General features: G+C 47.2%; 1 protein-coding gene and 1 long non-coding RNA gene across 4 annotated transcripts in view; one reads left to right on the forward strand and one right to left on the reverse strand.

The window, feature by feature from the left end:
* The window catches only part of TADA2A (transcriptional adaptor 2A), a 30,113-nt gene extending 13,364 nt beyond the window's left edge, over positions 1-16,749 (forward strand). For all 3 annotated transcript variants that reach the window (XM_080983125.1, XM_080983126.1, XM_080983127.1), the window contains 7 exons: positions 1,370-1,413; positions 3,221-3,331; positions 7,216-7,287; positions 8,894-9,026; positions 9,962-10,005; positions 12,614-12,687; positions 16,318-16,749. In XM_080983125.1, coding sequence (XP_080839251.1) covers positions 1,370-1,413; positions 3,221-3,331; positions 7,216-7,287; positions 8,894-9,026; positions 9,962-10,005; positions 12,614-12,687; positions 16,318-16,503 — 664 coding nt within the window. In that variant the 3' untranslated portion in view covers positions 16,504-16,749. The remainder of the gene's footprint in view (positions 1-1,369; positions 1,414-3,220; positions 3,332-7,215; positions 7,288-8,893; positions 9,027-9,961; positions 10,006-12,613; positions 12,688-16,317) is intronic.
* Positions 1,420-21,437, reverse strand: part of LOC308464167 — a 48,384-nt gene continuing 28,366 nt past the window's right edge. The window contains exons 2-3 of the long non-coding RNA XR_013979912.1: positions 12,936-13,020; positions 1,420-3,222 (exon numbers count right to left, since the gene is read on the reverse strand). This is a non-coding gene — a long non-coding RNA (uncharacterized lncRNA). The remainder of the gene's footprint in view (positions 3,223-12,935; positions 13,021-21,437) is intronic.

Here is a 21,437-nt window from a genome sequence, read left to right on the forward strand (position 1 = left end):
GCCTCTATTTATAGAAAGCTGCAAGCTACATAAAAGGTTTATAAATACCTTCCCGCTGCCCTCTTGGTGTTGCAAATCAAAAGGCTGTCTTTCTGCTTACTTATCAGTTGGGTGTCTCTTTAACACGCACCTCTTTCTATAGCTATTTATCATTGCAATTGCTCTTCGTATCTCCATAAAAGTGTGCACAAAAGCAAAGACTAACAAGTTTTGGCCAGTTTTGTGAATTATAAATAAAACAGGTTTGGTCCCCAGCCTCTCCTTAGCCAGGCCTTCTCCTAGCAAGAGAGAGAAATGCCATGGGGGCAGTCATAGTGCTGCTCTGTGCAAACACGGGGCAGAGCTATCATCACTGCGCCTTTACAGTTGTGCGAACACGTGTGGAAGAAGTTTTATTTGCTACAGTCAACCAAGGGAGAGGCTGTCTACAAGCCTGTAGACATATGCTGCTTTCGTGGACTTGGGAAGGTATCTTAGACACTGAAGCCTTATCTACGCAGTAGCATGTGATAGTGGAATGTGCGATATCGCTTTGAATTGCAAGCATGTAAGGAGGTGTCACATTTTTGAATGCTCTCCCATGTGAAAAAATTCCCTGCAAGCAGAAATCTAGCACAGCAGGAGAGGTACTATTTTTTTACCTGGATGCAGTTTAAAGACAAAACAGAACATGGGTAAGAACTTTAAAAACTGTGTTTTCCATCCTTGGAGACTGAACTGTCATGGTCATGGAAACGTAGGGAGCTGCCTCACCATTTGACCATCTAGCTCAGTACTGCCCACACTGACTGGCAGCAGCTCCTCAAGTTTGAGGCAGGGAGTATTTCCCAGACCCACCTGGAGATGCTGGGGGTTGAACCTGGGACCTTCTGCATGCAAGGCAGACCCTCTACCGCTAAGCTACAGCCCTTTCCATGCTGCCACCTCAGGATTCTAGCACCTCACTCTGACGCTTGCGTAGAGAAGGCCTCTCACCACGCCCTGAAGACAGCTGAAGTGTCTTAAGTACAGTCATACCTTGGTTGTTGAATGCCTTGCAACTTGAACATTTTGGCTCCTGAACGCCACAAACCCAGAAGTCTGACACGGGTTCCGTGGCTTCTGATTGGCTGCAGGAGCTTCCTGCAGCCAATCGGAAGCCGTGCCTTGGTTTCTGAATGTTTTGGAAGTCGAACGGGCTTCCGGAACAGATTCTGTTCGACTTCCAAGGTACGACTGTAGTCCTAAGAGAAGCTTTACCTAGCCTTTCTTGGAAAATATTATTAACGAGGAGATTCTAGGAATTCCCAGGATAACTTTTCTGCTGCAAGATTGCTTGTTTATAGTTGGGCAATGGCCCTAATACAGGCTGTACCTTTTTCAATTACAGAATTATAAGAGACCACGGACTCATCAACCTCAGAAAGTTCCAGAGTGAGTATCTCGGCTGTCAGCCTTAATGGCTGCGCTGCCTGGCTAAAATTAGTCTGAAAGGATGCTGCCTGATTCACCCTTTAAATACCTCGGTGTTGCTATTTTCTGTTTGTGAAATTACCTCTGGGGGGAAATATTGGTTCCAGCGAATGTTCTGACTCTGCAGCATTGGGGCTCCCCTGGATCAGACCAAAAGCTTGTCTAGTCCAGCATCCTCTTTCCCACAGTGTCTAACCAGCTGCTTATTTTATTTGATTCATTTATATATATGTGTGGGGTTTTTTGCCTGCCCTTCACCATAAGCTCCCAGGACAGGTTATAACAATATCTGTACATTTATAAAAACAGATAAGAGCAATATAAATTTCGGCAGAAGAGGTGGGTCCTGCAAAACAAACATACTTCGTTGAAGGCCAGGGTAAAGAGGTGCAGCTTCATTGCACAACAGAAGCTGTAAAGTGAGAGTGCTGGATGTGACTCTATGGGGAGGGAATCCTCCACAATCCCACAATTTAGGGGTTGCCTCGGAGAAAGTCCCCAGCGGGTGTCATTGCCCGGACTTCTGAGGGTAGCGGATAAACCAAGAGAGCTCACCCCACCCCTCTGCAGAGCTCAACACCTGAGAAGGTATGTGGAGATAGAGGTGGTCTTTCAGATACTTGGGGCCTGCGTTGTTTAGGGCTTTAAGCATTTATGGTAGGCAAGCAAGCAGAGCATGTGAAAAACAGCTCTCTCCTGCTATAGTCGCCCAGTGACTGGTATCAGAAGGCTAGTGCCTCTGATTCTGCCGGTAGTATATGGCTATAGCAATGGTGGGATCTTATCAGCCTCTTGGATGGGAGGCCACTAGAAGCCCATGCAACAGCAGCATATTAATCCATTTTTTTTTCCAAAAAGGCTACTTAAAATGCACGTATATTTTTGTTACTATTGTAACTGCTGTTATTAAGCTGGAGACAAAACACCCAATAGCCACATACTATGGTCACCCACACCTTTGGCCTGCTGGGATTGTCATCTCGGTACTAATCGGCCCAGAATGGATGGATTCTGCTAAGCAGAAAAATGTCAGTCCATTCCTGATAACTCGCAGCCCCAACATCTGCATGCTTACAAGGTGTAATACCTGTGCCCCATATAACCAGATGTTGTGTTGGTGTTGCTTGAACTGAGCAGCTGCAAATTTTTAAGAGGTTTGAGAGGAGGGGTTCTACAGGTAGATACATGAACACACAAGCAGGCTAACACCATGGAACGCATTTCAGTGATTGAAAATAGCACTGGAAGCTGATCCGTTAGGGAAAATGGCACACTGCCCCACCAAACTCAGCCCCCGCTCCCTCAGCCAGCCCCCACCTGCCTGCCTGCCTGCTTACAGCCAGTTCAGGGGGTGCCACCACTGCCCGCCTGCGTTCTCCCCCTCCTTAGTCTCACGGTTGCTCTTGTAGAAACCAGCAGGGAGGAGGAGGGCAAAACTGGAATACGTTGGTCCCCCTTGTCATTGGCGCTGGCTTTGCCTACCATTGGCTTCCCTGCCTTCTGCCCCACCAGTCCCAATGGGCACCAGCCACCACTGGAAAATGGACCAGAGCCCTGGAGAGAACCCATTTAAGGAGTATGGTTAAGAATAAATAGCCACGAATAGGGAATTTTCAGCTAAACACACGATCACTTCTATCTGACCTGCGCATTGTTCACGGACTCCACCCAAGAAGAGGCAGCATCGCATTCGTGGTGTTTCCTTTGAATCTGCATTTTTCTCCTTTGCTAAGAAAGCAGCTTTCTGTGTCCTCCCTTTGTCTTGCAGTTCTGGAAAGAAGGTACCCAAAAGAGGTTCAAGATCTTTACGAGACCATGAGGCGCTTTGCAAGAATCCTGGGACCGACGGAGCATGACAAATTCATAGAAAGTCACGCATGTAGGCATCACCTGGTCTTCTGTCTTTCATGCTTATGTTTCTCTTTCACATTGCACCATGCTAAGGATCACACATGAATTTTCTCTCTATATATAGTAGCAGTAAAAGTCCCCCTCCCCAAATATCATTGGCATATACAGTTTCCGCCGCAATTGTGGTACAGTAAAAAAAGGGCAGGAAATTGTGAAACCTTTTTATTGAATCGGCCCCTGTGCCTTTGGCCCTCCAGATGTTGCCAAATTGCCACCATCCCTGGCCATTGACCATGACTGCTAGGGCTGATGGGAGTTATATTTCGGTAACTTCTGGATAGCTGAAGGTCCTCCACTCCTGCCATAGCGGGATGCAAGCTTTGGAGCTGTGCCAAGCCCTTAAAACAGGCACCCCCAAACTCGGCCCTCCAGCTGTTTTGGGACTACAACTCCCATCATCCCTAGCTAACAGGGCCAGTGGTCAGGGATGATGGGAATTGTAGTCCCAAAACAGCTGGAAGGCCGAGTTTGGGGGTGCCTGCCTTAAAAGAAGCACAGTTGGGTGTGGACACACATGTAGGCGCGCACACAAAATATTTGGTGCATGGGACTTGGTTTCTTTTCGTTGCTTGAGTGATGGATTCTGCTTACCAAGGTTTTAGCATGGTGGTGGGCAACCAGATGTTGCTGAACTCCAGCTCTCATCAGTCCAAGCCAGCCTGGCCAATGGTCAGGGATGATGAGAGATGAAGCCCAGCAACATCTGGAGGCTGACAGATGTGCATTTGGTTCTGCCCAGTCCTTAGCATTTCAAATATAAAGTACACTCACCAGTCTGGCTATTCCAGCTGCTTCAGTTAGAAGGTCAATAGTGGTATTATAAATAGCTTTATTACAGGCTGTTTTGTGGCCGCAAAGTCTGTTGAGGTTTTATTTCCAAAAGCACATCTCGTAAGGAAGACCACGGTGTGGAGAGGAGTGGTCAAGCCTCTGGCCTTCCCAGCTCCCATCATCCCTGTCCCTATTGGCTATGCTGGACACAGATGCTCCCGACCCCTTCTTTTAGGACAGGAGATCAGCAAAGAAAATGGGTTGAGAGAAATGACCACACACAACCTGTTCTGTCATTGTTGAACAGATACTTGACGGAAGGGATCAAAACCTCCTGCTTTGCCCAGTGACTGATTTGATGCAGTTCGCAAGTTTGTTCCGACTGTGACAGCTATATTTGTTTTTTCATTTGCCCAAGCTAACATGCAGCAAATACCTGTGTTGGGGTTTTTTTTGCATGTCTTGAAGCAAAACTCTCATGTATATAACACAGTTGTGATTCATGTCCCTGGAACAAAGCAACAGGTTTCTAGGCAGTAGTTGCTGACACATGTACGTACACACAACGTCTTGTGCAAGGTGTTGTGAAATTAACCCAGTTGTCCAGAGTAGAGAAGCTGGCCCTCATTCAAGTACAGTTACTAATTGGTCTCGGCTTTGAATAAGAAACAGCATAAGCACAAAGGAACCACCCACAATTTAAGCCAAGTCTCTGCACTTTTACCCCGAAGGAAACAATGCAAAGTGATATATGAAATCGTTCTACCCCCACGGAAACCAAATATTCAGTTTTGCAGATAACCACCCCAAGCATGTGAATGTCACTTTTTTGTGGGGGTGAGGCGGGATGAGACAGAAACAGCTGTAGAAATGAGGAACTCGGAGGCTCCTGAACTTCAGGAGTTTTGCAGCCCTCCAATGAGTTGTTTAGGGACGCGGGTGGCGCTGTGGGTTAAACCACAGAGCCTAGGACTTGCCGATCAGAAGGTCGGCGGTTCAAATCCCCGCGACGGGGTGAGCTCCCGTTGCTCGGTCCCTGCTCCTTCCAACCTAGCAGTTTGAAAGCACGTCAAAGTGCAAGTAGATAAATAGGTACTGCTCCAGCAGGAAGGTAAACGGCGTTTCCGTGCGCTGCTCTGGTTCGCCAGAAGCGGCTTAGTCATGCTGGCCACATGACCCGGAACCTGTACACCGGCTCCCTCGGCCAATAAAGCAAGATGAGCGCTGCAACCCCAGAGTCAGTCACGACTGGACCTAATGGTCAGGGGTCCTTTACCTTTACTAATGAGTTGTTTTATTATTAGAAAATCTGTCCCAGAAAGCACTTGCTGGCAGAATTTCAGCAAGGTTTTGACAAGGCTGCCGCTAAGTGTCAAGTCGTGGGGATCCCATGACTTGGCATCCTGTCGGCGGCTTTGCCTTTCAAAGGTACCTCACTCTTCCATCATCTAACCACTCATCTAGTTTGCATAATTAACAATCTTTAATTGGCCTCTCTGCATTCCAGCAGAGGCAGTTGTAAACGATTATTCCCCTCTACATTTCCTCTTATTTCTGTTTGATGAAACTCCCACATCAACAACTTCAAAGCTGTTTCTGTGCTCCACGCCAGGGACTTTTCACAGAAATGGGCGCGGCAGTTTCTGCATAGCTGTGGTTTTATTGAGATCTAAAACTTTTCTAATTAGTTACTCGGGAAAGGTTTTTTTAAAAAAATTAGCTCATAATGTCCCTTAACATGATTAAGTGCAGGTGCTGCTCGTGTATCTGAAAATGGAGCAATCGATAGGCCGGTTTGCCCTCCTCTTCTCCCCTTCCCTGACGCATCACCATTAATTGCTTGGAAGCAAATAAACATTAAGAGTAATAATAATAATTTTAGCATTTATATATAGCACTTACATAGCATTTCAAAGAACTCCGTGTGCTTCATAGACACATGTAATAATTATATATGTCTTTCAATTAAAAAACGAAACAAACCTTCAAGCAGTTTACAAATAAAGCCACTTTAATTTTTTTATTATTACATTTATATCTCACCTTTCCTCCATGGTGACATGCTTGGCTTTCTCCCTCTCCAGATTATCCTTACAATATTGTGAGGTAGGTTAGTCTTAGGACCTCAGTCTAGTTTCTGGCCAGAAAGAAACTAGGGAATTTCCAACTCGCCCTCTTAGCTTTTGCACACCGTTTTTCACTCATAAGGGTATACCATATTCTATAATGTGTAGCGCAGGGGTGGGGAACCTCAGGCCTGGGGGCCAAATGTGGCCCTCCATGCTTCTCTGTCTGGCCCTCAAAACTGTCCCCAAACCAAACCCCTCACTGTCCCCGGTTCACTCCCCACAGATGTGCCCTTGAGCTCTGACAACACTTCTATCCAACGGAAGATAGAAAAGGATGTGTGTGTAGAAATTAGCCTAGTGTATGAAGGCAGATTTTACATTCATTGCTGCACCCATTTTGTTTCTGTCCCCACTCGCCACTGGCACATGGTCCCCAGAAGGGAATGCAGCCCTCGGGCTAAAAAACTGTTTCCCACCTCTGAAATTCATTTTTTCAAGCGGTTTTACAAGAAGCTGCTCTTCCAAACACTGGTGCCTAATCCCCGTTCGAGACGGCTATCTCGGACTTGGGTCACATTTCTGGCATCACTGATCTACCCGGTTTCCCCCTTTGTCACTTTCATTAACATGTCTGCAGCCACTTGGCTCCCACGCCAGCTTTTCGAGAGACTTGTTGCATTAAAGTACTTCAGCAGTTGTCTCAGCCTGTCTGCCTGTCCCCGTCCCCAGGGATGCTCTCACCCAATGGAAGCATTGTAGATCTGAGTTCCTTTGTTAACGGATGTTTATCCTGTATACATTGGGGGGGGCACGTGTTCCCCACATTTACAACAAAAAATGAATATAAATAAATGCCTTTTCAAAAGACAGCTAGAAACTTGGTAGGGCTGAAATTCTGAGGGATCCAGACTCGACTCCAGCTACCGCATTACGTACAAAGAGCCAGGGTTGTATAGTAGTGGATAGGGTTTTCCCTTTTTTTAAAAAAAATGTCTCTTGTTATTCTACCTAGTGGAGTTTGAGCTGCGAAGGGAAATCAAACGACTTCAGGAGTACAGGACAGCTGGGATCACCAATTTCTGCAGTAAGTACATGCTGAATAAGTTAGCCATGGCTGGGCTGCTGTGGCACCTAATTCAAAGCAGGACGTTATCGTAAGTAATTTCCATCCGAAATACGTTCATTTGCGTGTCAGTCCGTTGTACTTTTAGGGGTGGGGCAAGAAGCAATTTGAACTGCTTTGAATCCCTTGATTATTTAGGGAACGCCCCACAAGGCAAATAGCTGGATTCTGCAGCAGTGACCAGTTCTGAATGCATTGGGGAATTACCTGTTTGACTCATGAATGCAAGAGTGCCTTTCATCAGAGGGAAGACTTTATCTACCTGCCTAGTCATCAGAGTCTAGCTTCCTGCTTTGGAGAAGCTGTGTCAGCAGACAAACTCACATAGCATCATCATTTTATTTGCTTGTTTATGTATTTATACACCATTTCATGCCAAGATGACTTCTGAGTGGTTGCTTTGGGCTTTTTGATTTTGCTCATAAGACAGGACAAGCCTAGCCTAGCTGTCTCTTGAATAAGGAGCGCATGGCGCTGTGGGTTAAACCACAGAGCCTAGGACTTGCTGATCAGAAGGTCGGCGGTTTGAATCCCCGCAACGGGATGATCTCCCATTGCTCGGTCCCAGCTCCTGCCAACCTAGCAGTTCGAAAGCACGTCAAAGTGCAAGTAGATTAATAGGTACCACTCCGGCGGGAAGGTAAACGGTGTTTCCGTGAGCCGCTCTGGTTTGCCATAAGCGGCTTAGTCATGCTGGCCACATGACCCGGAAGCTGTACGCCGGCTCCCTTGGCCAATAAAGCGAGATGAGCGCCACAACCCCCGAGTCGGCCACGACTGGACCTAACGGTCAGGGTCCCTTTACCTTTACTAAGCCTTCAGATATTCAAGACCCCCCTAAGCAAAGCTGGTTTTCGTGACAAATTATCCCTGAGCAACTAACCCGGAGCTCACTTCAATCTCAAATTGAAAACAGGTCAGTAATTCACTGGCAGGATGAGAGACCCTTGGCTCTTGCAGCTGGTTATGTAAATCACCCCCCCCCCCAAAAAGCATCTTTTATCTGGTCCTTGGGACACTCCCTAGCTCACATCCCCTCCTGGCTGCTTTGCACCTAGAGTGTTTTTGCCCGGCTGGAATGTTTCCTTGAACTCTGATAATGCTTTTTTTCCCTGGATGGAGGAGAGGGGTATGTATATGTGTGGAACATAACCTACTATACAACTCCCAGCCTCCAAATGCATTCATTGCCCCGCCCACATTGCCTCTGGCCCCGCCCACCATTGGCATGTGGCCTCCAGAAGACTGAGCTGAAGGAGGTGCGGCCCTCGGGCTGAAAAAGTTCCCACGTGTAAATTATTGCCGCTAGAACTAGCAAATGCTGGGATTTCCCAGCACTACAGCATTAAGACTCGCTGGTGAATGTCTGCCACGTTTGACATCTAATGTACATACGGTTTGTATCCAACATCAGCCCTTCTCGGGGCAGAGCCATTGGAAGTGCATGGGTCTGGCTAACTTGGGTCAAAGTTGCTTTGCCTTCTTAGCCTTCTTAGCAGCTGGGTCAGCTGCCTGTGGCAGTTCGCTTGTCTGGCGAGCCGTATCAACGCCTGTTTTCTTGGCGCAGGTGCAAGAACGTATGACCGGCTCAAAAAGACCCGCGAGGAGGAGTGCCTGAAGCGCACAATGCTCTCCGAAGTCCTCCAGTACATCCAGGACAGCAGCGCCTGTCAGCAGTGGCTCAGCCGGCAAGCAGACATGTATGTCGACCAAAAATGAGGATTTGGGGGGTGGTTGTTTTTAGTGAAACCAGAGCAAAATTGGCATGGAGCAGCTGTTTCATAAACCCAGAATAAGCAAATGGGGGTTCTTGTGTGGGTGTGGCATAATACAAAGAAAATTAAGTGATTCAATCTGCTTTTAAGGATCTTCTGTATTAATTTTGCCATGAAATATCTGCCCTGGACCAAGATTCTCGTTAATGAAAGAAAGGTGGAGCTAAGCGACTTTAAGAACATAATCTAGTAAAACAGGAATTCATGTTTCCTACCCAGGTGGGAGCGCCTGTTCTGGGAAAACCCAGGATAAGCCTTGCCAACTAGAAACATGTATACTCTGTTCCAAAATAATAATAATAAATAATAATTTTGCCCATTCTCTGTCTTCTGAGAATTCAGCAGGCATTGCCCACGTGCTTTCCAGTTTAACTTGTTTCTTACTTTTCATGAAATCTCTGTGCCTTCCCTACCATATATTCTGGGCCCTTTCCTGCACTTTTGCCTGTCACAGTCCTGCCTTCTAGTAACGCTGGCACAGGCAACCAGAGAGACCAGAGGCACACGCCCCAAGCCAAAAGCCCCAGAGATGGCAACTGGAGCCATTGAAGGCTGGCATCCTCAGCCATCAGGGCCTCATTGCTACTCTTGAGCTTGCTGGTCCAGGCAGACCATACACTCGCAGAGGGGGGTGCAGCGCTAGACTTTAGGCCAGAGCTCTGCCCATTTAAGGGCTGTCCCACCAACCTCAGTGAGGGGGTGGAACCAGCACAAGATAGGCCCAGGAGTATAAAATAGCTCAGCTGAGATTGAGATGGGGGGGGGGCTTTTTTGCACATGGAAAAAATGTGTGTGTGACGCTTTCTCGTGCCACACGAGGCTTATTCGTAATACGTTTTCTTTTAAAATTTCATTTTCAGAGATTCTGGCCTGAGTCCCACAATGCCGGTGACCTCAAATTCAGGTGAGTGCTTTCCAGGCTCCGCCCACATTTCCAGCCCTTGCACCAGTTTCAGTGCTGTTAGAAATGGGGAAAACAAGCCATACCCATTAGCAGTTAATGCACTACTAATCCCACACCACCCTGTTATTAAAAGGAAGGACTGGGTTGCTGCATGCTGGGCAGCTGCTGATTCCTCCCACCCAAACTCCTTGCTGACCAGGAAACAGGCATCGGAAACCCACCAGTCCAACCGCAGCAGAGCAGGGGCCTCTTGGAGGTGCTACCCCTGGGATAGGAAACCTCTGAAGGTCTATTGACTCATGGAAAAAGCCGCATGGTACAACATTCCTCAGCATCTCCAGGCAGAGCTGTCGTAGGAGGGAGCCTGCCCGAAACCCTGGATTGCCACTGCCAATCAATTCAGGCAGTTCAGAATAAGTTCAGTATAAGGCTTCCAAATTTCCTACGCTCCCAAATCTTTGGCAGCCAGCGTGGCGTGGTGGTTAGAGTGTGAGCTGGGAGACCAGGGTTCGAATCCCCACTTAGCCGCTTGAAGCTGACTGGGTGACCACAATCTCAGCCAAACCTCCTTCACTGGGTTGTTGTGAGGATAATCTGGAGACGGTGAGAACCATCCTGAGCTCCTTGGAGGAAATGAGGGATATAGATGCAAGAATGAATGGAATAAACAAGCCAAAACAGAATGCTGGGAGAACAAGCACACACACAAACACACAAACACACACACACACACACACACACACCCTTCTCTTCCAGGGTCATGAGCTCAATCCTGGCTTGACAAGGACTTATTTCAGTCATGGCATCCCATGGCAAAGAACACTTCACATGTTGCAATCAGGCGTGTGGCTGTCTGCGCATATAGGGGCTGTGAGCTGTGTCTCCAGCTCCTCAGTTTGCACCTTCCTGTGAAGAGGTCCCTCTGCTGTCTTTTCCCCAAATCAGTGGTCCGTATGCAATATTTGATGGTGGAGCTGGAGCCAGGAACGTATTAAAAGACATTAGTAGTTAATGCTGCTTTGGGGGCCCTCAAGATGGAGGCAAAAGGGAGGCTGCTTGAATGTGGGTACTATTTAAAAAAAAAACCACACACACGAGATTTCTCTCTTGACAGCTCGTTTTCTAATAGGGGCTCTTAGCCATTACTCGGCTGCAGATTTCCAGCGATTACATCTCACAAGCCTGAATGAGCTTCAGTGTGAGTAACGCAGCCACATTTCAGCTCTGCAGCCTGTAACTTTTTCCACACTGCACGCCTCAGAGGAAAGGTGGCCGAGCCTAATAGACATGTCTCTGTCACCCATAACTGCCCCACTTTGCACAGTGTGAGGGTTAGGTGTGGTTCAGGTGCATTCACAGCTGAATGTGCCAGGTTCAAATCCCCACTTAAGCAGCTGAGCAAATTGCACTTCCCTGCTTTTGCCTGCAGTCCTAAGCACATTTGCCAGGAATTGCATACCGTGAAAATCCAGCGGCACTTACTTCCTGGTAAATACACTTAAGTACCATTGAGCTCAGTGGGGCTTTTAACTGCTGAGTAAATAAACATGTTGATAGGGATTTTTTTATCCTGCTCAGTCCCAGAGGCTGGAGTAGCTTGCAATCAAAAGCTATTATGCACAGCAGGGGAGGGGAACATCTGGGCCCTCCAGATGTCGCCGGACTACAACTCCCATCATCCCTGACCGTTGGCCATGCTGGCTGATGGGAGTCGGAATCAGCAACATCCAGAGGGCCACAGGCTCCCCATCCCTGATATTAAGCAAAATCCAAGTAGGCTTGTTGCAGGAACCAAAAATAAACAAGGCAAAGTGAAAAGCATACTGAGCGTCTTACTACTGGTCCATCCAGCCCAATATTGTCTGCTCTGACTGGCAGCAGCTCTCTCCCGTTCTCAGACATCTGTGTCTCGCTACTCTGCTCCCTGAAACCCTTCATCACTGGAGATGCCAGGGACTGAGCCTGAGCTGTGGACCATCCCCCATAAACTTTAAAATATATTGTTAGCCCAGTCATGGAGGTCGACGCTGTGTCAAACTCATAAAAGCACACACAACTCAAAAACAGATTTGGGGGGAAACAGCAGCATATGATGTATTATCTCAAATCCTTTCTGCGCCACCTTCATCTCTTTCGGGGCAGGGATCCTACAGCCCTCTAGATGCTGTCAGATTTGAAATTCCCACCAGCCCCAGCCCACATGACTGGTGCTGTGGGGCAAAGGGAGTTTCACCCTGTTATCAATCAATCAATCTAGCAACATCTGGAGTGCCACAGCATTCGTTTTGTTCTTCCTGCATTGTGACTATAATGTCAGTGAACCTTTGTCACGTGCATCAGAGGCTAATGTGGTGGGTTGTTCCCCCCCCCCATTTTGGTGCTCTCAAAATAGCACACTAGGACTGTAGATACTGTAGTCATCAAAGGAGTAAAAAACCAGCAACCATAGTTGATGCTCTCTGCAGGCACCGCTTTGACTATCCTGACTTCCCACCCCCCTCCCAACTGCCGCAGCATTTTCAGGAACAGCAAAAGTTGATTTTCAGAGCCACCAGCTCCTTGTTAACCGCGGTTGGGTGTTTATGCTGCTTTTATTATCTCCTCGCAGGTAGACGGAGCGCACCGCCGCTGAACCTCACTGGTCTCCCAGGCACAGAGAAACTTAATGAGAAAGAAAAAGAGGTAAATGGGGAACAGAGGCTGCCTGGGAAAGCCGCAGCTTTAAAGGGCCATTGGCCTCTCGGGCAACAGTAAACCATAAGCCCAGTCGAAAACAGTTACAACAACAGGTAGCTGATTGTGGGGCCTGCATAGGAGCACGGGAAGGTGTCTTATACCAAGTCAGACCATTGGTCCATTTAGCTCGATATTGTCTACACTGACTGGCAGCAGCTCTCCAGGGTTTTAGGCAAGGGTACAGTTCTGCCTACCTGGGGATGAACTTGGGACCTTCTGCAGGCAAAGCAGATACTCTTCTCATTGAGCCACAGTCCTCCCCACCACAACTTGCTCTGGCTGAAAGACATGAAATTATTGCAATGAGAGTTTGAGGCACACGTTGCAAGGGATCGTTTGCTCTAGTATTTAAGAGCTAGCCTGGTGGCCACAGACAGTGAGGAGATGCATGCTGGTGAGTGCATAGAATTGCGCACGGGAGGCAGCAGCCTTGCTTCTCCCCTCTGCTGCACTCAGCAAAGCAGGCTGGCAGGGGAGCAAAGCCCCTGCTCTGTGCACAGCATAGGTTGTCAATGAGCTGCTGCGAAAGGGACAGAGTGCCTGAACCCTCTGCCTCCTGCTAGCAGGCTAGTAACTTCCATGGGCTTGTTTACAAGGCTGCCCTAATTACCGGCTCACTTGATTCTTTGTGATGTTGCCCATCGTTACAAAACCACAAGTGTGCTACTAGATTTTCCTGCGGCTGTGGTCAGTTATGGATAGGATTATATTGCTGGGCGACATTCTTAAGAGAATGTCATTATCCCCACACTTACTTTATTTACATAACGTATATACAGTGGTACCTCTGGTTGTGAACGGGATCCTTTCCGGAGGCCCGTTCGCAACATAAAAAGAGTGCAACCTGAAGCGCCGTATCTGCGCAGGTGCGTGGCGTGATTTGGTGCTTGTGCGTATGCATGAAGCGCAATTTAGTGCCTCTGCACATGTGGTGAAACCCGGAAGTAACCCTTTCTGGTACTTATGGGTTGCCGTGGGACGTAACCTGAAAGAACATAACATGAAGCAAACGTAACATGAGGTATGACTGTACAGTTTAAAACTGCAATTTCTAAGCAGTGTGCAATAGGAATATAGGAGGGATACAAAAGGGATGCAGCATAAAATCAGTTAACATTAACCGTAAAATAGAAGGGATGGACACTTCGTCATCACCAGGCACCAGAAGTTCAACAGGGACAGGGCCTGTCTGATCTCAGCCAGGAAGGGCTCTAGCTCAGTGACAGGGCGTCTGATTTGCACTCAGAAGGTCCCAGGTTCAGTGCCTGAGCATCTCCAGGCAGGTCAGGGAGAGAAACCCCCACTCCTGAAACCCTGCAGTCACTCAGCATAGACAACACTGAGCTAAACAGACCAGTGGTCTGACTCTGTGTAAGGCACCTTTCTGTGTTCCAGCATCTGCAAACAGGGTCTGAATACCTCCACCTCAGCTCAGCTAGTCTTATATTGAAAAAAGACGTGTGTACCCAAGTGTGGATCTATGTGTCTATGCTGCCATGTGTGTGTGTGTGTGTGTGTGTGTGTGTGTGTGTGTAAATAGAAACAGAGTTGAGTGTAAGTGAGCTCGTTCAGAAGAAAAGGGCCAGGATTTATTTTAAGGAGACGGCAACAATACAGTGGTACCTCGGGTTAAGTACTTAATTCATTCCGGAGGTCCGTACTTAACCTGAAACTGTTCTTAACCTGAAGCACCACTTTAGCTAATGGGGCCTCCTGCTGCCTCTGCGCCGCCGGAGCACGATTTCTGTTCTCATCCTGAAGCAAAGTTCTTAACCTGAAGCACTATTTCTGGGTTAGTGGAGTCTGTAACCTGAAGCGTATGTAACCCGAGGTATCACTGTACTTCTCCAGCCCTCCTCTGGGGCCACTTGATAACACCAATTCCCTTTGGGGCTGCTTTCCTTTGCTCCTCCCAGGCAAATCTTAGATGTGCAGCCTTTTCCCATAAGCTTTCCCAGCCCGACAAAACACACCACCAGTTAGCTACTAAATTGGCATTTTGGGTGCCTTCCCGTGTTACAGGTGAAGCCACCTTGTCTGCGGCACCAAGAAGGAGCTGCGTTTTCCCGAGACGTTCTGCTCTTGCCGTCTCGTTCCTGCCAGAGGTTTTGCCGGAGCATTTCCTTATTAAAAGGAAGGAGGAGCGGGGGAAATAAGCAGCTGGTGTCTCCAACGGGGTCATTATATAGCACTGGGAACTTCAGAGGCGAGCTGGATTTGGGGGACCAGCTGCTGCTGCTGTTGCCGCCTTGCTAAATTGGACTGCAGGCCTTTTGCAGAAGCCCCATTTCAGTCTCCGGGAGAGGCTGGGGGTTTGCCTCGGTAATAAACTTTCAGGATTTAAGAACTCCCGCCTGCAGAGCCTTGCTCCGCAGAACTGTTCTGGCTCTGTTATCGCTGGGCAGATCCGACTGCCAATTTTGTGAAAAGATATAAAAGGGAGCAGGCTTGGCCCGACTGCGGGGGATTAAGAGGCAGCTGTCCTTATTGGCATGTCTCCCATCAGGCTCCGTCAGTCATTGCTAGCCCCCTCGCCCCAGGTTGGTTATATTTCCTAGTGCTACGAAGGAGCAAGCTCTTCTCTCTCCCTGCCAGTGCGCACAAACGCAGGCAGAGATTTAGAAGGCTGGGTTTTGCCCACCTTTGGCGGATGATAAACACATGGCCTTTCTGGATTATTGGAGGGCATGTGTGGTTCCGATCATGTCTTTGGGAGCTTTCCATTTGTAATGACTCGCTGAAAGGCACCCACCTTGGGAAGGTGCATCTAGAACGCTACAGTAGAGGATTAGGGAGCCACAGCCCAGAGGCCAAATGCAGCCCAACTCCCCCCAGGCCACACCCCTTCGCCAGCCACACCCTCCAAGCCCAGGCTCCACCCCTCGCGGGGCTCGCTTTGCAACCCCATGAAGCATTTGTGCCTGGCTGGAGCAGGGTGGTGGATTCTAATAACGCTCCCTGCTTATCTGGATGGAGGGTGGGCAAGAGGTGCGTAGAAACAAGCCTACTGCACAAAATACAACATTCATTTTCATTGCTCTGTGCACTTTTGCCCTTGGCCCTGACCACTGGTGGCACGTGGCCCCCGGCAGGGTTACCCAGAAAGGAATGTGGCCCTCGAGCAGAAAAGGGTTCCCCAACTCTTGTGTTCTATCTCCCCACACTCCATTTCCCCATTCTGCATCTGGAATCAATCTACATGTTATTTTTGAGTGGCTGCTTCCCTCCCTCCCCCAATTTTGAAATATTTCCATTACAGTGGTACCTCTGGTTACAGACACTTCAGGTTACAGACTCCGCTAACCCAGAAATAGTACCTCGGGTTAAGAACTTTGCTTCAGGATGAGAACAGAAATCGCGCGGTGGTGGCAGCAGGAGGCCCCATTAGCTAAAGTGGTACCTCAGGTTAAGAACAGTTTCAGGTTAAGAACGGACCTCCGGAACAAATTAAGTTCTTAACCCGAGGTACCACTGTACCTGGAAGGGTTACCGAGGTAGTGCAGCCTTGGGGAAGTTGATGGGCCGCATGGAGAAATGTTTGATGGGGTGTGCGTGACCTCTGACCTTCTCTCCCAGCTCTGCCAGGTAGTTCGCTTGGTCCCCGGAGCCTACCTGGAGTACAAAGCGGCCTTAGTCAACGAGTGCCAGAAGCAAGGGGGCCTGAGGCTTGCCCAGGCACGGGCCCTCATCAAGATCGACGTGAACAAAACCAGAAAGATCTATGACTTCCTTATCCGGGAAGGATACATCTCCAAAGCCTGAAGGGGGAAGCAGGAGCCTTTGCTTTGACTCAAAGACCCTCCGTTTTGCTGAACGGCGGATAGGATGGCGAAGAGCTCTCTACGAAGGCTGACTTCTCATCCTGTTCTAAACTGTACTATGTAATGTTTTGTTGGCATTCTGCAGCGATGAACTTTTGGGAAGAGCTGTGGGACGTGTAATCTATTATTAAAGTATGGAGTGGGCCTTCACACCTCTTGCAATGATTAAAAAAAGGATGGAAGCGCAGAGGTTGTTCTTTGTTGTTTTTTTGCCTTGGCACTGGGGAAGAGCTTAAGCACCGAACGGCGGCTCCCAAACGCATTTGTGCTCAGCTTTTGTGTGGGAGAGCCAACCGAGGGAGAAGCTCGGCTCGCCTCTCCCCTTCCAGCTCGCAGGCTCCTGCCTTTTAAAACTTGTTTGCTTCAAGAGGCTCGGCACGTGCCGGAGGAGCTAAAAGCTGCATCACATGCCCAAATTGCACCGTTCTAAAATTACACCATTCAGAAAGGGGGAGGGAGGGAGAGGGAGGCATGTCAATTTAGGAAGACATTTGGAACATAATAAGAGTTATTTGTCATCTGTTTTGAAAGTGTCTAAATTCTGCATCAAGAATTCAGATTTATTTTGCGTGCAAAAATCATGCACGTGTAGAGTATTTGTTCAAATGTGCTTGCCTTACCTAAAGTGGCTCCAATCTGTAGGCCATATTTTGCCCAAACCTAAATGCCTGGTTCAGGATGGGCTGGCAGGTGAAAGGAGACAGTAGCCAATGCTGGTCCTACCTGCAGCAGACCCCATTAAGCATAATGGGTGTGACTCACTTGTTTCCATTAATTCAAATGGGTCTACTCTGAGTAAAACTTGGCCGCAATGTTGAGTTGTGCAGGACTGAAGAACAATAACAGGTACATAAGGTGGTAACAAGCAATGAATGAGCGGTGCTTCAGATCACAGATCCCTCCAGATGCTGTTGAACTACAACTCCCATCATCCCCATCATCCCTGACCATAGCTGAGCTTGGGAGTTTGAATCCAAAAACATCTGGAAGGACACCGTCCCTGCTGCAGTTGTACCATCACCAGAATACTGGAGCATCTCTTAGCTCTCTCTGTGTGTATAATATTTCCAATTTTCCTGGCAGTATACTTCGGCGTATCAGATGCCAAAGTCAAGCCATCAGAGTTAGCCTCCAGCACTGTACATGGGTAGCCTTAGTTGCTTCCAGAAACATTTGTCCAGCCACTGTTGGAAATGGAATGTGAGACCTTAGTCTGGTCCAGTGAGGCAGTGTTTGTTTTCTTTTGACCATGAGGCCTAGAAACTTGTCCCTGCCTAAAAATTTAAAATCAGGAATGTTCGGAAGTACAGGTTATGCCAAGCCCAGCTTTGCTTTACATAGCAGCACTCAAGGCAAGAAAACAGAAACCAGCCCATCTATTCCACACGCCCCTGCTTTGCAGGGAACATGGAACTTTTAGTACTTCTTCACGAGTTCAGTTAGTTGAACTCCTACTCAAAACAGAACCTTTATTAGTAGGAAGTAAAAAGACAACAACAATAATTCTTGTTAGTCACTTGTTATTCAACACACAACACACTTAAGAACATAAATACATTGTACCATTAAATGACTTCATACAAACACCTACCATTCATGAGTACCCAACACACACACACACACACACACACACACACACACACAGTCTTGTTCTTATACTGCTTAGGAGCAGTATAAGGAAGCTTCCTTCGAAGTCAAACCACTGATCCATATAGCCCAATAGTGTCTACACTGACTGGCAGTGGCTCTCCAGGGCTCCAGGCAGGGTTCTCTGCCAGCCCTACCTGGAGATGCCAGGAATTGACCTTCTACATGCAAGGCAGGTGCTTTGCCACTGAGCTATGGCCCTTCCCCATAGTCTTCAATGTGTGACTAACCTGTAAGTTGAAAAAATAAAATCCACATGAAAACAACAGCATTATACCTTATCAATGCCATAGCTACTCCAAGGCATCCGTACATGATAAGAAAGATGCCACAGTGATCTAAACTTACAACGGGCTCAAAGAACTAATTCATTAGGGAAGTACCAAACCAGTCCAGCAGAGAATGGAAAGCAATGCTAGCTAGGGAAAACACAGAATCCACTGGGGGGTCCCTGACAAAGGTGTTCTTAAGCTGTCATCACCACCACTATGGCTGCAAAGCATAGGCTGCTAATAAAGTTGTTGGCTCCTTTGCAAACTGGGCTCTTATGCCATAAACAGCCATGCTGATGAGAAGGTCGTTCAGACAATGCATCTTTTCTAAATGAGAAAGCCGTACCTCGTCTTTGATTCCACCCCATTACTGTGGTACCTTGGTTCTCAAACTTAATCCGTTCCAGGAGTCCGTTCCAAAACTAAAGCGTTCCAAAACCAAGGCACGCTTTCCTATAGAAAGTAATGCAAAATGGATCAATCCGTTCCAGACTTTTAAAAACAACCCCTAAAACAGCAAGGTAACACGAATTTTACTATCTAACGGGACTATCGATCCATAAAAATGAAAGCAATAAACAATGTACTACAGTCACAAAATCAACCAATCAGTAGCTGAATTGCGTTCCACACAGTCACAAAAACAAAAAAGAGTTACAAAAACACAAAATAAATAGCAAAACCAGACAGATCTCAGCGTAACACTCAAATTGGAAGCGTAAAACTCAAAACGGAGCACGTTTGGCTTCTGAAAAAAGTTTGCAAACTGGAAAAAGTTCACAAACCAGAACACTTCCAGGTTTGCAGTGTTCGGGTTCCAAGTTGTTTGAGAACCAATGCATTTGAGAACCAAGGTACCAAGGTACGCAGTTGTTAAAAGGCACAGGAAAGCCTCTCTTGGGAAAGGATGTGTTAACCTTACATATGGCTGCCAGATCAGGCAACAAGTCAGAGGGATGTAAGGATAACAACTGAGAGTAAGGCTAGTGGACTATTTTGAACTCTGGTGGGGTGAGGAGGAGACCGAAAAGCTTTGGGGTTTCTGGGATAGGCAGCCTCATATAACCAACATGCTTAAGTTGAATTAATGTGTGAAGGGGTTAATGCCATAGAGTAAACTGTCCTGCCAGGCTTAGCTAGGCCACTCCGCTTCACCTTGGGAGGAAGGTAATCAAGGCCTTTGTTCACTTCAGTCTACCTGACAAGCTCAGCAAGTAAAGAGGTCTGAGCTGGAGAGGAGGCTGAATAGTAATGCATGTCTCCCTCATAGGACAAGCCGACATTGTCTCTGTTTTATTCCAGGCCATCTGGAAACCAGAAGTCGTCTGGAGTGTTTGGCGGTTGCTGTTTTTTGCCTGGTCCCTATAAATTTAAATGCTTCTCTGGTTATTTTTTAAAATTTCTGACTCTAGTCCAGAACCATGATGTTAGCAGAGCAAAAGAATGCTATACAAAAAATAAAAAATGTGACAGAAATGAAGATCAACCTCTCTCTCACACACATACACACCTCCCCAATGTGAATGGCTAACCACAATAAAGCTGGCTCACAATGAGGCTATTGCACATCGCAGAGCCAAAGACAAATGTCAAGAAAGGGCAAATTCTGCAGACCAGATTATGTTATGCAAACATCATCACAACAGCCTCACTAGCAAGTTACTAGCCCAGAACATTTATTTATTTTTAAATGAGGCCAGCTGCCAACACATGGTTAGGTTCATTTGCTTCCAGGTGACTGACCTGGATACTGACAAGCTGGAAGGTGTGCAGAGGAGGGCAACCAAGATGATAAAGGGTCTGGAAACCAAACCTGGTGAGGAACGGTTGAAGGAGTTGAGTATGATTAGCTTGGATAAAATAAGACCGGGAGGTGATATGAGAATCATCTTCAGATACTTAAAGGGATGTCACATGGAAGATGGAGCGAGCTGGTTTGCCGTTGCTCCTGAAGCTAGGACCCAATACATTGGGTTCAAATGGCAAGAAAGGTAATTCCAACTAAACATTAGGAAGAACTTTTTGAACAGACTACCTTAGACTGTGGTAGTCCGTTCTCCTCCTTTGGAGGTTTTAGAGGTTCAATCCCAGCCAAAAACAGCAACAGTCTGGAAGCACCCTCAAGTCATTTGGGGCTCATCAAAGGCCCCAAAAGTCTCTCTCTCTCTCTCTCTCTCTCACACACACACACACACACACACACACAAAACTTTGTCCAAGTTACAGACAATCAAGCAAAAGTGAGGATGAGCCCTGATTGGATTGACTCTGGGACTTCTGCGTTGAGAGCAGACACTCTGCCATGGGGCTATGGCCTTCCCCACAGATTCCCCAAGCCTAGAAGGCATCTTATAGTAGCTTTCTGCTTTTACAGTGAAATTTTAATCGTTCTTAATTATTCGACTGTTCCCCCACTTTTTAAATATTTATGTACACACTGCTTAGAAACCCTAAATGTTAAGCAGTACAAAAATATTTCAATCAATCAATCATTTATTGTATTTGACCAAAAGCCATTACAAATCCAGCAAATCCAAGAAGACCTATTAAGAAAGATCCAGAAATAAGCAACCATTGACCATAAATCAAATCAATGAATCCCCTGCGCAATCTACAGTGTTGTCTTTTACGTGACTAGCACAAATACTTTTAGCGGCTTTTGCAAATAAGGCTGTTTTATACGTGACAAGCGGGTTGCGGTTGCTTGAAGCTGACATGTTCACATGGTAGCCCACAGGACAAATCGAAGGGTTACTTTACTTTCCTCAATAGCAGAGCAGAAAGTGTAATTGACTCCATTTTCTGTTCTTCTAAGTTATTGCCCTTAGGGCTGAGTTATAATAATTTAGAGCAACCAGGTCACCTACCAACCCTCCTGTCCATTTCCCTTCCACTCCCTCAACTGATCATTCCATCAAATGTTTTGGCAGAAGGAACAACATTTATGGGCAAACGT

This window comes from Podarcis pityusensis (genome assembly GCF_964106645.2).
Source record: "Podarcis pityusensis genome assembly, chromosome: 15".
NCBI classification, from domain to species: Eukaryota; Metazoa; Chordata; class Lepidosauria; order Squamata; family Lacertidae; genus Podarcis; species Podarcis pityusensis.